Source organism: Stylophora pistillata, chromosome 4 (genome assembly GCF_964205215.1).
Source record: "Stylophora pistillata chromosome 4, jaStyPist1.2, whole genome shotgun sequence".
In the NCBI taxonomy this organism is placed as follows: domain Eukaryota; kingdom Metazoa; phylum Cnidaria; class Anthozoa; order Scleractinia; family Pocilloporidae; genus Stylophora; species Stylophora pistillata.
Window position 1 is genome coordinate 17,260,111 of NC_142522.1, and position 15,619 is coordinate 17,275,729.

The 15,619-nt window shown below is 40.3% G+C and overlaps 4 protein-coding genes across 4 annotated transcripts in view; 2 read left to right on the top strand and 2 right to left on the bottom strand.

Moving 5' to 3' along the window:
- Positions 1 to 60: 60 nt before the first annotated feature.
- LOC111324554 (uncharacterized) lies at positions 61 to 4,694 on the bottom strand. The gene is made up of 3 exons (XM_088757030.1): positions 4,514 to 4,694; positions 1,130 to 1,331; positions 61 to 783 (listed from the first exon to the last, which is right to left on the bottom strand). The coding sequence occupies exons 2-3, from the start codon at positions 1,320 to 1,322 to the stop codon at positions 620 to 622; spliced, it is 357 nt and encodes a 118-aa protein (XP_088613156.1). The 5' UTR covers positions 1,323 to 1,331; positions 4,514 to 4,694; the 3' UTR covers positions 61 to 619.
- Position 4,695: 1 nt separating this feature from the next.
- LOC111324549 (small ribosomal subunit protein uS19) lies at positions 4,696 to 8,011 on the top strand. The gene is made up of 3 exons (XM_022928142.2): positions 4,696 to 4,827; positions 4,989 to 5,312; positions 7,860 to 8,011. Exons 1-3 carry the CDS (start codon positions 4,825 to 4,827, stop codon positions 7,971 to 7,973), a joined length of 441 nt encoding a protein of 146 aa, XP_022783877.1. The 5' UTR covers positions 4,696 to 4,824; the 3' UTR covers positions 7,974 to 8,011.
- Positions 8,012 to 9,163: 1,152 nt separating this feature from the next.
- On the bottom strand, positions 9,164 to 10,563 carry LOC148732668 (uncharacterized). The gene has a single exon (XM_088757029.1). The coding sequence runs from the start codon at positions 10,489 to 10,491 to the stop codon at positions 9,565 to 9,567; it is 927 nt and encodes a 308-aa protein (XP_088613155.1). The 5' UTR covers positions 10,492 to 10,563; the 3' UTR covers positions 9,164 to 9,564.
- Positions 10,564 to 14,648: 4,085 nt separating this feature from the next.
- The window catches only part of LOC148732669 (uncharacterized), a 1,463-nt gene continuing 492 nt past the window's right edge, over positions 14,649 to 15,619 (top strand). Inside the window, exon 1 of the mRNA XM_088757887.1 lies at positions 14,649 to 15,619. This exon is cut by the window's right edge and continues 492 nt beyond it. Coding sequence (XP_088614013.1) covers positions 14,651 to 15,619 — 969 coding nt within the window. The 5' untranslated portion in view covers positions 14,649 to 14,650.

The window sequence follows — 15,619 nt, forward strand, 5'->3', positions numbered from 1 at the left end:
GAGCACCCCTTGAAGCTAATTTCTCACCCTACCACACAGCCTCAGCCTCTAGCCAGTTAATGTTGTACAATGAAATTTTACTATTTAATTTTTAGTTCACTGGTGGATTTTAAGAGGCTACTCAAGAAAAATAAACCATTACAAGATGCTTAATATAAAACAAAACGCCTCGATTGTCATTTCAACTGTTTGAGGAACACGGCAACAGGCCTTGACCGTTCTTCAACGGTCTGGAAACAACATTTATATCAACACCAACCCCCAGTCACGAAACGAACAAACTCCAAATTGTTCTAAGGGGGTAATTTTCCGGCTAAAGAAACCGTGGTGCTGCGCCGGTGGGGAAGTTTAGCAAGATAATTTGGTTTCATCAAATGAGTTGATAACGTAAATTGGCCACGTAAAGAATTTCTAAGCTGACTTCGAGCGTTACCCTTCATCAGAGCGAATGAATGAATTACATTTGCTCTGAAGAAGGACTAACGCTCGAAACGTCCGCTTGGAAACTCTTTACAGTGGCCAGTTTACATTATCAACTCATTTGAAAAAACTAAATTATTTAAACTGTTCAGTCTACAATGTCGAGGGTAACTCCATGTTCCAGTCCTTTTCTCAGCAATTACAGAAGCCGTTCTGAATCAGCACTCAGTCTTCTTTTGTCATATTGTACTCTTGTCGAATCATCCAAGGAGAGTTTTCGATCGTGTTCAGCCAAGTTTTCTTCTCTCTTAATCTTTGGAATCCTTACTGAATAACGTTCACAGCAATAACAAGACACTGCACCTACAATAAAAACCTCCTTACATTATGCTTTCCCTTGATCAATTTTAGGAAAAAAAAATACAGTAACAGCTATTTTAGGTAATTTTTTTAGGTATCCATTGATATTGAACGAAAGTAAGTTTTGAATTAAAGGCGATTCTTAGAGATTTACCCTTTGAATTGTTTCTTTTTTTCCCAACATTATTCTGCATGTGTTGTTGTTTTCCAAATGGCTTGGTTTCGGTAGCTCCAGTTTATTCAAGATTAAATAGATATAAACAATAGTTTTTAAGAAAGACGAAGGTTTTTAAAAATGCATTATTTGAGAAACACTAGGAGTGAAAGAACTCAAAATGAAAGTACTTACATATCAAAACGAGACCAAGCAAAAAGATACCAACGACTTGCCACACTAACAGACCCCAAAGAGGCTGATCAGGGACTGTGGAGTCCTGGGATGCTTTCCGAAATGCAGAGTAAGGGTCTAAAGACTCCTCAAAATTCGCGACTTCATCACTTGATTTTATTGTATGAAAGGTTACGTTATATCTCCGAGGCATCGTACAAATCTAGGAAAAAATTAAGCATACGGGATAAATGAGATCATTTATTAGGGTAGTACTATTTAACAGATTTACCGCAACCAAGGGAAATCAAGGAAGACACGGAATCGGAGCAACAGAGGCATTATTTCGTAATTGATTTTGGCCAGTTAATCTAGAAGCTACCAAGTGCGCTAAAAAACAAAAGACCTCCATGTAACAGAAAATACAAGTTTTTCTCCACTGACCTCACATGAAGGGCATTTTGGTCTTTACAAAGGGCGACCTGGGAAAAAAGCTAAAAATGTCTTATTTGAATACGAAATGATCTGAACTGAAACTGCGTGCACTCGATCTCATTTCATAAAGAACCCTGGGTCGTTTATGCTTTACATGCAAATTAAAGTCTGGTTTTCTTCTTATAGCAAGTCACTGTTAATAAGAATTACTCTCATTTTATCTCCCATATACCAGGATCGCTTTCTAAATACCTCGTTACCTTGCTAACATGACATTTCGAAGGAAGAGCGAGCTTTGATAACACCTCTATTCTAGTTTACTTTACAAGCAGTTTTTTTGAGCCGCATTTAGGGGAGCCTTGTTGGATTGTAATTTAACGCGCAGATGTTCTCCAGGTGTAAAGCCTTATGCCAAACAATACTAATACATCATGCTACGACTAATCTGCATTAGAACTTGACGTTGGCCCCCATGTTGATCAATTAATTGTAAGTGATGGTCACTTTTCGTCAATTTTGAACAAGGTTCTACTTTCTAATTGATTATCTCTTGCTGTTTTCCCAGCGCTGATATCTTCCATTAGTAAACATTTCAAGTTCATACTTTGAACAAACAGTTAATCTTATGTTATCTCTTCAAGCGCAAAGGTTGAAAAAGTCAACCTGTTTTGCACTATCGATTAACCCAAAGGGAAATATCTAGAATCATCAAAGTGGTTTCTCTTTCTCATTCGAATTTTCGAGAGGTCGTTTGATGACGAGGAGAAAACCTTTAAACACGAAGACAGGGACGAAGGTACCTGTATGCAGGGTAAGCACGTGCTTACCTGAATAAGTCGAAAGTGAAAAGAAAAAAAATGATAAAAAGTGAAAAATAACAAATAAGCAAAAAAATAAAAGATAGTTGTTTTAAAAAAAGCACAGTTTGCCTCAATTCATTTAAATGTGCTTGTTTCTTTTTGATGTACATTTTCTAAATAAAGGACTGTTTTGTTCCCACACCTGAGTGTGTGAGGTTTATTTTTCTTGAAGATCTAGATGGACAGATTGATTGCTTTGCGTACATTTGCAAGAAGCGTGCACATAAGGGAAACTTAACTAGGTCACAATTACATCAACGTAGATAATTTTACATGTGTCACATAGCAGCAAAAAAAAATAATAAAAATCACTCATTTGTAATTAAAATTCAAAGCTACTGCAAGCTTGCTGGCTTATAAATAGCTAGCGATTGTCTTTGAGATGCTGTAGGCAATGAACCGAAAAAAGACGACAAAAACATTTTACTTCTTAGTTGTCATTTCACATACAGTAAAAACGCTAGGCTTACAGCGTAACCTCGCCTTTAATCAAGTCACCTGAAATATATTTGGGAGTCGGGGATCGAGGGTGGGGGAAAGGGGAAGGAAAATAGTACAGAACCCAAAGAAGTCAACGCAACCGGCTGAGAAGATTAATTTATGGTAACCGGCTTTGAGAAGCTGAGCCAAAATTGGTACAACTCAGCGCAGTTTAAAGGTTTTGTTAAATAATATTGTCGAATTAATAAGCAAACGAGAAAGTAAACTGCTCTTTGATAATAGTGATCATGTTGCTCATACAGCCGGATGATAGCCGGCAGTTGGAGCGAATTATGTTTGCGTATTTGTTCGCGGACATTATCTGTTGCGAGGATTGAAAAACTTCTTAAGAGCAAGGCTCGAGGAAGCTTGGAAACTGCGAGGAACATGATGATGCTGGACAAATGCATGACCAACTTTCTCTACACTCCTAGGGGCTGTTGTATTTATCATCCATCAAAAAATTTTTTTCTGTGCTTACCGTCAAACATTTTTATGGCGAAGGATGTTGACTTTTCAGAGTTCGCTACTACGAATCGAGAAGTGTGCCTTTCCATATGTAACAACAGCGAAACGCTAAAGTTTGACTGCCTTTTTACTCTGTTGTATTCCAGACCGGGAAATGTTTTGTGATTAAATTGCATTGCAATCGGCATATCAAGATTTTTCTTTCTGCAAAGTTTGGAAAAATGGGAAGGGACGAGTCTTCGAAATCGTTTATTAATTGCAACCAGATAAAGCTAGTACATATAGCAGAGGACTTTCTAATAAAATGGTTGTAGCTTTCTCCACGGGCGGCCTAAGCGTACTGTGTGTGATTTTGGGGTCTAAAGGTCATTCAGTAACGGGAATACCTAACATATTAAGATCGAATTTTAAGCGTAAGCGTGTGCCGTTAAAAAAAAGGAAAATAGTTATAAAAAAATAGAGGAAAATTTAAAAGGATAATAAAAGCGAGGAATATAACGTATGAAGTCTCCTTACCTTATTACCGTAGCCGCTTTATTGCCAACGGTCGTTTCAACGCTGTTTTGGCGACTTTCTTTGTAACGCAAGTGGTGTTACCAGTCTACTCTATATACAAGGTAATTTGGTAATAGTCAGAGCGACGAAAGGCTAACGCTCGAAACGTCAGCTTTTTAACTCTTTATGGTGCCCAATTTATTTTTCAACTTAGTTGATATTACCAAATTACGTATATGTGCACGATCCTTCGCAGTAAAGCACTATTTAAGCAATAGTGAAAATCAGACCTGAAAAAAATTCAGGCCTGTACGGGATTCGAACCACTGACCTCTGCGATACTAGTGCAGCGCTCTACCAATTGAGCTAACAAGCCAACTGGGAGCAGGCCATCAAATTAATTCGACATAAACGCGTAGATGATAAATCAAAAAACAAACATATGTAATACATATATATGAACTTATATTATTACCAAATTACCTTGTTACCCCCACCGACGCAGCACCTTAGTTTCTTTAGAAACTTACCCCCCCCCCCCCTTCATTACTGTCATACAGTTTCTTCTTAGAACTGTTCGATAGGAAAGACATTAATGGCGAACATCACTTAAGTCATTTGTTAGTTAATGACCTAGACGACCCCAGAGGTTCAATAAACCACATACCGTTAATTCTCTGTAAATTTTCTAGTTTTTGTGGCTAGTGCTTCGCAACGAGGCTCAAGCCACAATGCCATTGCCCTGGTGTATGCTTGCGTGTATGCGTGCATGTAATTCGGGTTAACTTCGTGACTGCAACTCCAATTCGGGTTAACTTCGTGAATCTCCGCTTCTTCGGCCATAAACTCCGGGTTAACTTCGTGACTTTCAGTTGCTGCTGTACGAAAATACTGGAGGCTCTCTGTCAGTTTTACCGTGAAGAGTTGGGTCCTATTCTACTATCGTCCTTTTTCGTTCGCTTTAACTCCTGAAGAAACATGGTCAGTTATTCCCAACTTTATCCTCTTGCATCGTCCTAACCTATTTTCTTTTTCAGTTTGACGAGGGCTTATTCTACCATTGAATGGTGTATTTTTATGGTAAGAGAGATTTCTATCGCAAAACTTGCCGATAACGAACGGGATGTGCTTGATTGTTGTAGGCTGAACAAGAACAGCCAAAGAAGAAGAGGACTTTTCGCAAGTTCACCTTTCGCGGTGTCGACCTCGATCAGCTTCTCGACTTATCTCATGACCACCTTATGGAACTGGTTCACTGCCGGGCTAGGCGACGATTTTCACGTGGACTTAAGAGGAAACCAGTTCACCTCATGAAGCGGTTGAGAAAAGCGAAGAAAGAGGCTGCCCCAATGGAGAAACCTGAGGTTGTAAAGACACATCTTAGGAACATGATCATTCTTCCTGAAATGATCGGTAGCATGGTGGGTGTCTACAACGGGAAAACCTTCAATCAAGTGGAAATTAAGGTTGGCTTAAATTAAAATCTGTTTTTAAGTTTTGTCTAAAGGCGGGCGATAGAGAGAAAAAATTTACCATAATTGCATGTATCATTTTGTATTTTTTTTTTTTATGCTTACAACAGATGTTGAAGGTAACATAATTTGAACTATTCATACAACTAAACTACAGCATCATCTCTGTAGAGATATGGGCAACCTTATTATTATTCAACCTTATTTACAAAGCCCGAGGCAAATGATTGTCTTTGTAAAAATTTTTGAGAACCTGGTTGTTCAAAACATCCAGGATTAAAAATTTTACTTGTCCTCCATTTCATTGGCTAAACTGCAGAATACCCTGCTACTCATTTACGTGTCATTGAATAAGAATAGCCTCTATTGTGTTATCTTTGCTCTTCACAATAGAGGCTATTCTTATTCAGTGACGTGTAAATGAGTGGCAGGGTATTCTGCCGTTAAAATACTTACAACTGCTGGCAAAGCTACAAAACTAAAAAAAAAAAAAAGGATGGCTAACCCTTGGTTTGTTTGACCATGCGTTAAGAACGTGGCCAGTTGATTATCACAGCATCAACTTTAATTTTGTAATATCCCTCTGCTCCCAGCCTGCCTTGTGTCAAAGAACACAGAATTAGTTTGGTTAAAATATATGAAAAACTGATTGAAAACTTGTTCTAAAAGCAGTTCAGAAAAAAGAAAAAAACTTTTTTGGGAATCTGGAGGGTTTCACCACCAGTGCTATTTTTGGTCATCATGAAGAAAGCTTTGTAATGATGTTGCTTTTAATTATCTGATGATATACTTTCTCTACTGTGCAAGATAATAAAATTGAACACCAATAGTGAAATTTGCAACCAGCAAGTTACCATCTGATCATCAGGGCCTTGCCTTTTCTTAAATGCATGTTTGCTCTAAGTTTATGATAAATTCAAGAATCTTTTACTTTTCTAGCCTCCTAAGATCATCTTGATAAGACTGCTAGCTTTCACCTAGCCATCTATAACACACTAGAACTTGCATTTGGTTACTTGGTCTCACAAATGAGAAATGACATAGGAAAAATGAAGGAACCGTTAGTAAATGGTCGGGGGACCAGTTTTCTTGGCTCTGTTGAGTTGTGGTCAGAATTGAATGCATGCTGAGCATGTTGCTCTAAGTTTATGACAAAAAAGTTCAAGAATCTGTAATTTTTCCTGGCCTGTAAAGGTCCCCTCTCAGTGGAACTGATAGCTTTCACTCCATCATCTTTAACACACCAGAGACTGTTTTTGGTTACTTAGTCTTGCATAACCGACTCCCGGTTAGCTCAATTGGTTGAGCGCCGGACTGTTGTGCGGGAGGTCGAGGGTTCAAGCCCCGGCCGGACCAACACTCGGGGTCTTAAAATAACTGAGGAGAATGTGCTACCTTTCTATAACATCAAGAAATGGATAGAAATTCTAGTCTTCTCAGATAAGGATGAATCAACCAGAGGTCCCATCTCCTGCATCTATTAATTAGTTAATTTGGTTAGGCAGGGGACGTTGAAGAACCCACTCGAGATTACTGTGATGTGGTCTGGCCTGTTTGCTGGGAATTGGGGGAAGGGGGCATCTGTTAGATTTGCCTTCATTTTATTGTAAACTGCTGAGCAGTCTGGTAAAGTAAATGTAAAGCGCCATGAGCTCAGGATATGAGCACTATATAAATAAAAGTTATTATTGTTATTGTATGAAAAATGACAAAAATATCCCTAATTTCAACTCGTGTTTATTAAGTGAGTATGGCCGTACAAAAAAATTACAACCTAAACATCAAGCAGTTCAATGTTTCTATTTATTTATCATCTAAGGCAAGCTTTTTTTATTTACTGCACCATTAAAACTGATGGCAGGGAGAGTTGAAAAATAATAGGTAAGATTTCCAATTATGGGTTAGCCTAAGAGGGTTCAAGAAAAGGGTAGTACCCCAAATTTTGAGCATGATGTTGGGTGGGTTTTGTGGTTCAGACTTGTTTTGATTCTCAAAAGGTGTCATATTTTTGTAGTAATTGAAGTGACCTCATGCTGTGTAGCAGTTTCTTTTTCAGTCAAATGAAATGAAATTTCTTTTTTTTTTTTTGTCATAAACTTAAAGCAACACACTCAACCTGCTTGCTTGCATTTCTGACTACGACTCAACTGAGCCAACAAAACTGGCTCCTGACTATTTACTAACTGCTCCTTTGTTTTTACTTTTGTCATCTTTCATTTGTTGTATTTGAAAACAAACTCTTGGAACAAAAACTGTTGCAAAATAATTTGATTTAGAAATAGAGTTGTTAATGTAATTTGGCCACTGTAGAGAGTTTTTAAGCTGAAGTTTTGAGCATTAGCCCTTCATCAGACAGAACATCAATCTGTAGCTAAGATCTACAGATTGAGCCCTACATCCATGCAAGAAGTTTCTGTGAACCATGTTTTTAACATTGGGAGTTCAGGAACATAAAATTGATTGTTGCCATATGATTCCTCTCCAGACTCTTATTGTAACATGGCTTTTGTTGTGTTTTGGTTTTTTTTTTTTTATTAACAGCCAGAAATGGTTGGCCATTATCTTGGAGAGTTCTCAATCACATACAAGCCTGTGAAGCATGGTCGACCTGGTATTGGAGCCACTCACTCATCTCGCTTTATTCCTCTGAAGTAGTCAACCCATTTCAATAAAATGTCAAGCAGTTAAATGGATTGTAGTCTCTGTGTGTTTCAAATTCATTGTTATGCATGGTTTCTTTTAGAAATCTTACTTGAAGTCAGCAATTACCTGATTAAGGAGCCATCATCCAGAACATGTTTCATATTAGCTATTGACAGATCAGTGTTTTTAAAGGGAAAGGCATGTAAATCTTTTGTTTAGAGTTTCATTGCAAATCTTTTTCTATTGTATTTTCTGCAGACAGTTTTTATTTTAGGTTAGGAAGGCCTTAGTTAATTTATTTGAGGAAGTATGCTCTAGAAACCATACAATATGAAACCCCACCTTCAAAGAGTATGGTGTGAAATTATTACAGATCTGCGTTTTGAGAAGTCAAAGAGTGACCTTAACTTTCTAGAATTCTCTTCAAATTAAGGTATTACAAGTCCCTCCTCCTCAGCAAAATTAGTCACTCGAGTACCCATAAAGCAATGGAAAAATTGTGTCAGGGCTGCCTGATCTCTGGGAAGCAAGGCTTGCTTCCTGTGGTTTGAACAAAGCTCAGTTCTTTTTTCACAAATGTTTTCCAACCCTCTCAATGGATTACCTTGGGACTGGTCAAAATCTGCCCTCAAATTTACCTTAAATTAACTTATGAAGGCCGTCCTTTTAAATGCTTCTTAGTAACGTGATAGCTTCCATGTCGGTGATAGACTTCACCTCAGAATGTCAGTTCTGAGGCTGTGTCAATCCTTAGAGCTAGTGAAGCACCCGCATATAAGCGATCGCTGTTTGTTTCGCTGCACTGTGCAGATGATGGTTTCGCACATTTGGTAAAGATTTTGAGTTGCAAACATTTTCTGATTTCTGTTGCGTATCTGGCCCCTAGTTAGCATGTTCACCCTTTGAAACACAATTCTAATCAGAGTGAAAGTAAATGAAGTTGAACTTGGCCCCGGTAAGGTTGAAAAATGAAATTGAAATTGCTCTGCATGCCACGTAGTAACGTAATAACTAATGAGTGATGAGGCCTTTAAGAAAATGAAGTTTTGCGACGTGAAAATTGCTACTCCTTTTAATCATTTCTATTCAGTTCAATAAATCAAAGTTGATCGTTTGGCTGGAACATCGAAAGAAGGCGTCTAAAGATAAGATGGTCAGTGATCTTATCAATTGTAACTAGTTTTTATTAACTTCCAGCAGATCTGACTTCCCTTGCTGTATCACCCCACACTATGCTCTTGGACATACGCCTACGCTGGCTTAAGGAAAACTTCGGTGTTCAAAGCTTTCCAAGATTAACATACTATGTAGTTAGGAATGTAGCATGATTCTGAGATTTTTGGCTGAACAGAAAGCTATTGTCTGGTAAAAATAAAGGAAAAGATACAAAGTCGGTCAGCTCAATTACACATATTTAGTACAACAATGGAAATAAATTTCCCCCAACGGATTCAAGTTGAATTGATTAACCAGAAAATGGAGGGGAACTTGTGCAATTTATAATAAGAAAAAGTGTTTCGCCTTTGATAACTTCCGTTCTAAAGCTGATGTCCGGTCAATTGAAAATATAGACACCATAACTAAAGTTGGCCTGTCTGGAGCCTTAATTGCGCCCAATCAAAATGCAGCTCTCGAGTCTTGAGCAAAAGTCCATTTTCAAAAGTGCTTCATACAACTTTGCTTCTTTGTCTCTGTAATCTGGGATTACGTTACCAGAAGAATCTTCCACAAGCCACTCATCTGCTGTGTGGTAAGATTCAGAGCCAGATCCCGAGGTAAATTTTATAGTGTCTTCCTCAGACGATGAATTGCTTGCTGACCACACCCCAGAGTAAAATTCACAGCCTAGCTGATACTTTTCTCCTAAACCTGAAGAATCAAAATTGCATCTGCAAGTGTGGGATACCTTTTCACAGCTTGTTTCCCCGCCGTTCAGACAAGTTATCCATCCCTTACACGTCTCATATACATAAGTATAGCGGGGAAACGCATGTGTGTGAGTTCGTCTTCTCGTTGCAGAATCTGAGTTTTGAGCTGAAGATCGCTCTCCTATTCTCTGGGCTTTCCTTAACTTGACGTCATAGATTGCTCCTTTTTTCTTCATCCTGGTTAACAATCCACAGTTTTCATATGCCTTTGTTAAATATTGTTTGATTCGCTGAAGTATCAGTTTTGGTGAGATAAAAAGCCAGTGTATCATACACTTAGCGACTGATACGGTTTTGTATGTTACAAAGATTAAAATTGCAATTGCAATAGCCACAGGAACAAGCGCTACGATTGCCGAAAGGAAGGACGCTATAGCGAGTGTTAATAATCCACATTGAATTACGAGGAGGGCGATAAAACTAGACAACATTGGTCCCAATGTAAACGTTAACAGCATGATAACCGGAAGAAAACTTGACAACACAAGCGAAGTGTATACACTCCATTGCCAAGGTTTCTTGGCAACCACCTCTAAAGCAAACCAAACGGACGAGGATAACACAATCTTATGCCAAAGCACATTGAAGTGAGACGCAACCATTTTCAGTTTTCTCTATGGGAATGACTCATTTTCTAACAATATAGTGTGACGTCATGAAATTTATCCACGCGCAAGTCGTGCAGGGGGTTTGGATGTGGTGTTTGATATTTATTTTTTGTGATCAGAAAGTGCCATGAAAATTTTAAGGGTTGAACTTTCCAAACCTAAATTGGTTTGTAGAAGAGTTTATAATCAATTTATAATCTCTCGGTTCGCACCAGTCGGTAGTATTACGAATTATATATAGATTTAGCCAAGCCTAAAAGCGGAGCTCCCAAGTTCGTAATATTAATGATAACATAAAAGATGTGCATTTGCCAAGACTCGCCAGAGACCCCTCCCCTCGTTTTAATAGTCTCCCCTACCCTACCCGTGCAATCTGAAGGCACGTACGTACGTACGTACGCTCGGTCAGTCACGTGACAACCAAACGAAAAGAGGTTGACCATATTTTATGGGTATGGGGCTCTGCTTCTGCGAAGCGCGCGTGGGAGCCCCGCTAAAAAAAATTATAATAAAAACAAACAAAAGGGTTGAATTATTAAAAATTTCAAAGCGTACTGAGAACCATTAAGAAAATGCCTTTTGTCAGGAGCCCATTACCCGGAAATGGCTCCTGCTTTTGTTCACTTTGTTCGAAAGACCACAGAAGTTGACAGAAACTGGAAATTGATTCTTGTGCGAGGGTCGACTTAAACAACTTGGCTACTTCTTTTCCCAAAGGAAAGAACAAGACATGGCTCCATTTGAATATTCAGTTGTTGTACTTTAGTTGTTATCCTTTTCTTTCCTTGCGTTGTTACATCATACTAGCTTGCAGTAAATGGTTTGAACCCGGGGGTAACATGTGAAGGTGTAGTCTGATCGTCCGGGTGAGTGTAGTCCTGAGAAGGACTGTTGTCGGTGGTAGTGACTGACGTTTCGACAACCTGTGCGGAAGTCATCATCAGAGTCAAGTGAATGATTGTTGTCAGTAGAATGTTCTTATTCCAGTTCGTGTGAAATGATCGGTTGGTTTTGCCGTGATGTTATTGGCTGTAAGACTCAAGTGACGTAATTCGGTCGTGATTGGTCTGTTTCGATCTGTCGGTAAAGTTAGGTCGTTCTTTTTCGGTCGTTTGTGATGTTTATGTCGTGAATGAGTCGTTTGTATGGGGCGGGTAGTTGTTGACATCTGTTTAGGGGAGTCTGTTCTAAGTTAGTAAACCAGCTTTCCAGAGTCAGTCGTTGAAAATAGTCAGTGCTGTAGGTTAGGCATTGCGCAGAGTCCCAGTCAATGTTGTGGTTGGTAAGTCGATGGTGTTCAGCAATGTGATTGCTGACATCACCTTTCCTCGTCGCCCGTCTGTGTTCAGTCAGTCTTGTTGTGAGGTTTCTGCCAGTCTCACCGATGTAGAAGGCTTGGCAGTCGGAACAATTGATCTTATAAATCGTTCCCTGTCTGTTCCTCGGTTCGTCTTTGTCTTTAACGTTGGTTAGTAACTGACGTAGTGTGGTGATGGGTTTGTGGGCGACGCGGATATTGAAGGGTAGTAAGATGCGCGAGATGTTTTCAGACATGCCTTTTATGTACGGTATGGTTGCTGTAGTCGAAGGGGTTGCGGTGTCGTTTGTTTCGGTAGTGGTAGTTGGTCGGTGAGTGTTTCGTCGGATGAAGTCGTTGTTGTAGTTGTTCTTCGTAAAAACACGTTGAAGGTATTTGTTCTCGTCGGATAAGCTGTCTGTCGAGTCGCATACTAGTTGTGCGCGTCGTGTTAGAGTTCTGATAGTTGTGGCTTTGTGTGATGTAGGGTTGTAGGATGACTCGTCTAGTAATCTGGCGGTGTGTGTCGGTTTCCTGTAAACTGTCGTCCGTAATGAGTTGTCGTTGTGGCTTACCAGGCAGTGTAGAAAAGGAAGTTTGCCATTTTCTTCCACTTCTCTGGTAAACTGTATGTCAGTGTTTTGTTCGTTAAGGTGGCGGTGGAATGCGTCAATTTCGTCGTGTCGAACGGCGGTGAAGGTGTCGTCAACGTAACGTAACCAAAACGGTATCGTTTGTCGGCAAGTCGAAAGGGCGCGTTCCTCGATGTTCTGCATCACAGTCTCTGCTATAACAACAGAAACTGGAGACCCCATGGCAGTGCCGTGTAACTGTTTGTAGTGTTTACCGTTGTACTGAAAGTAAGTAGACGTTAGGCAAATGTTTAGCAAGTCCATAATGTGGTCTGTCGGTAACGGTAGTGGGTCGGTAGATTGTCGGATTGCAGTCTCAGTGCATTGTAATGCCAATTGAAGTGGAATACTTGTGAACAGTGATTTCACATCAAATGACACTAGTTTGTAGTCGTCAGGTACCTGAACAGTCTTGGTAGCGTTAATGAAGTCTTCAGTGGATTGTAGTTTATGTCTGGATTTGTCGGTTAGCGGTTGTAGTATTGTCGTCAGGTACTTGGATAGTTGGTATGTGGGAGAGCCACAGAAAGAAACAATAGGTCGCCTCGGGAAACCAGGTTTGTGTAGTTACTGACACTCAAGAAAACGAACGCCTTTGACACCCAACGGTACTATCGACTGAGGAGCTCGGTACCACAGCCACCGAAACTCTACGGTTTGCCGAAACTTCAATTGGCATTACAATGCACTGAGACTACAATCCGACAATCTACCGACCCACTACCGTTACCGACAGACCACATTATGGACTTGCTAAACATTTGCCTAACGTCTACTTACTTTCAGTACAACGGTAAACACTACAAACAGTTACACGGCACTGCCATGGGGTCTCCAGTTTCTGTTGTTATAGCAGAGACTGTGATGCAGAACATCGAGGAACGCGCCCTTTCGACTTGCCGACAAACGATACCGTTTTGGTTACGTTACGTTGACGACACCTTCACCGCCGTTCGACACGACGAAATTGACGCATTCCACCGCCACCTTAACGAACAAAACACTGACATACAGTTTACCAGAGAAGTGGAAGAAAATGGTAAACTTCCTTTTCTACACTGCCTGGTAAGCCACAACGACAACTCATTACGGACGACAGTTTACAGGAAACCGACACACACCGACAGATTACTAGACGAGTCATCCTACAACCCTACATCACACAAAGCCACAACTATCAGAACTCTAACACGACGCGCACAACTAGTATGCGACTCGACAGACAGCTTATCCGACGAGAACAAATACCTTCAACGTGTTTTTACGAAGAACAACTACAGCAACGACTTCATCCGACGAAACACTCACCGACCAACTACCACTACCGAAACAAACGACACCGCAACCCCTTCGACTGCAGCAACCATACCGTACATAAAAGGCATGTCTGAAAACATCTCGCGCATCTTACTACCCTTCAATATCCGCGTCGCCCACAAACCCATCACCACACTACGTCAGTTACTAACCAACGTTAAAGACAAAGACGAACCGAGGAACAGACAGGGAACGATTTATAAGATCAATTGTTCCGACTGCCGCCTTCTACATCGGTGAGACTGGCAGAAACCTCACAACAAGACTGACTGAACACAGACGGGCGACGAGGAAAGGTGATGTCAGCAATCACATTGCTGAACACCATCGACTTACCAACCACAACATTGACTGGGACTCTGCGCAATGCCTAACCTACAGCACTGACTATTTTCAACGACTGACTCTGGAAAGCTGGTTTACTAACTTAGAACAGACTCCCCTAAACAGATGTCAACAACTACCCGCTCCATACAAACGACTCATTCACGACATAAACATCACAAACGACCGAAAAAGAACGACCTAACTTTACCGACAGATCGAAACAGACCAATCACGACCGAATTACGTCACTTGAGTCTTACAGCCAATAACATCACGGCAAAACCAACCGATCATTTCACACGAACTGGAATAAGAACATTCTACTGACAACAATCATTCACTTGACTCTGATGATGACTTCCGCACAGGTTGTCGAAACGTCAGTCACTACCACCGACAACAGTCCTTCTCAGGACTACACTCACCCGGACGATCAGACTACAACTTCTCATACTAGCTTGTCACAAGCTTTTCAAAAGATTCGCATTTTATACCAACGATAGTGATTTTGAAACATACTTCAAGGTTAGATCTGTTTATCATCCAAGCTTATACTAAACATGAGAGCATACTGCATAATATGGCGGATGGACACGTTTTCCTAGCTCCGAAGGCTGATCGCTTTATCTCCAGGCCGCGGCTTGTTAGGACCAGTTCCTTGCCTGATTTGAGTAAAGTACACACTGACTCAACTCTGGTAGTCGCTGATCAGATTAATAACGAGAATATGTCTACTTCTGTACCCGAATACGGTTCGCTTTCCTCGTCCTTTGAAATGAGCGAAATGGCTGCCATCAAGAATGCATTAAATGGACGGTCCATCAACTCCCTGAAGGTGAAAGATCTAAGGGACGAACTTGAAAAAAGAAAGCTTTCTAAATCTGGCAGGAAAACTGAGCTGGTGAAAAGACTCAAGGAGTCGATTTTGTCAGGATCTGGTAAAATTCAAATTCCCCGCCAGAATGTCAACCAACCGTCACCTCGGCCTTCGGCTGTTATAAACCTGGACGACACTAGCAGCAGCCCAGAACAACAGAGTCACACAAGCAATGGCTACAAATCCCTTAAAGATCTATACGACCGCTTGGAAAATGAGGTAAACAAACTCAAAGACTCGTATAGATCTCGATTAACGGACAGTAGAGAAACACAGTCAACCTGTAAATCATGTCAAAATCAACAACGGATACAGGAAGAAAATCGCGCTCTGCGAGAGCAACTTCAGCTAATGAAGGGAAATCTAGATAAAACAAAAGAGGAGCGAGATTCCCTGCAGATGGTAGTATCTTTGCTAAGCAAGGAGCTATATAACTTTCGCCTTGACAGCAAGGAAGCTTTTAAAGAGTCGCCTTCGGTTGATCCTAAGGTGTCGGATACAAAATGGTCGGATACAAAGGCGGACACAAAGCAAAACAATGGATCATCTAAATCTCAATCTTCCAAAACAACGAAGAATCACCAAAGCAAATCGAGCAAGAAAAAGCCGCCAAACAAGAGTTCTCACAACAGCTCTAATACTCTTAACCACAACCAAGAAAGATCCTCGCCG

Excerpts from the sequence above, each read along its gene's own strand:
- LOC111324554 (XM_088757030.1), bottom strand. The coding sequence starts at position 1,322 with ATGCCTCGGAGATATAACGTAACCTTTCATACAATAAAATCAAGTGAT. Across the intron at positions 784-1,129 it reads GCTTGGTCTCGTTTTGATAT|GTGCAGTGTCTTGTTATTGC; the intron begins GTAAGTACTTTC and ends TTTTTATTGTAG.
- LOC111324549 (XM_022928142.2), top strand. Across the intron at positions 5,313-7,859 it reads TCAATCAAGTGGAAATTAAG|CCAGAAATGGTTGGCCATTA; the intron begins GTTGGCTTAAAT and ends TTTTATTAACAG.
- LOC148732668 (XM_088757029.1), bottom strand. The coding sequence starts at position 10,491 with ATGGTTGCGTCTCACTTCAATGTGCTTTGGCATAAGATTGTGTTATCC.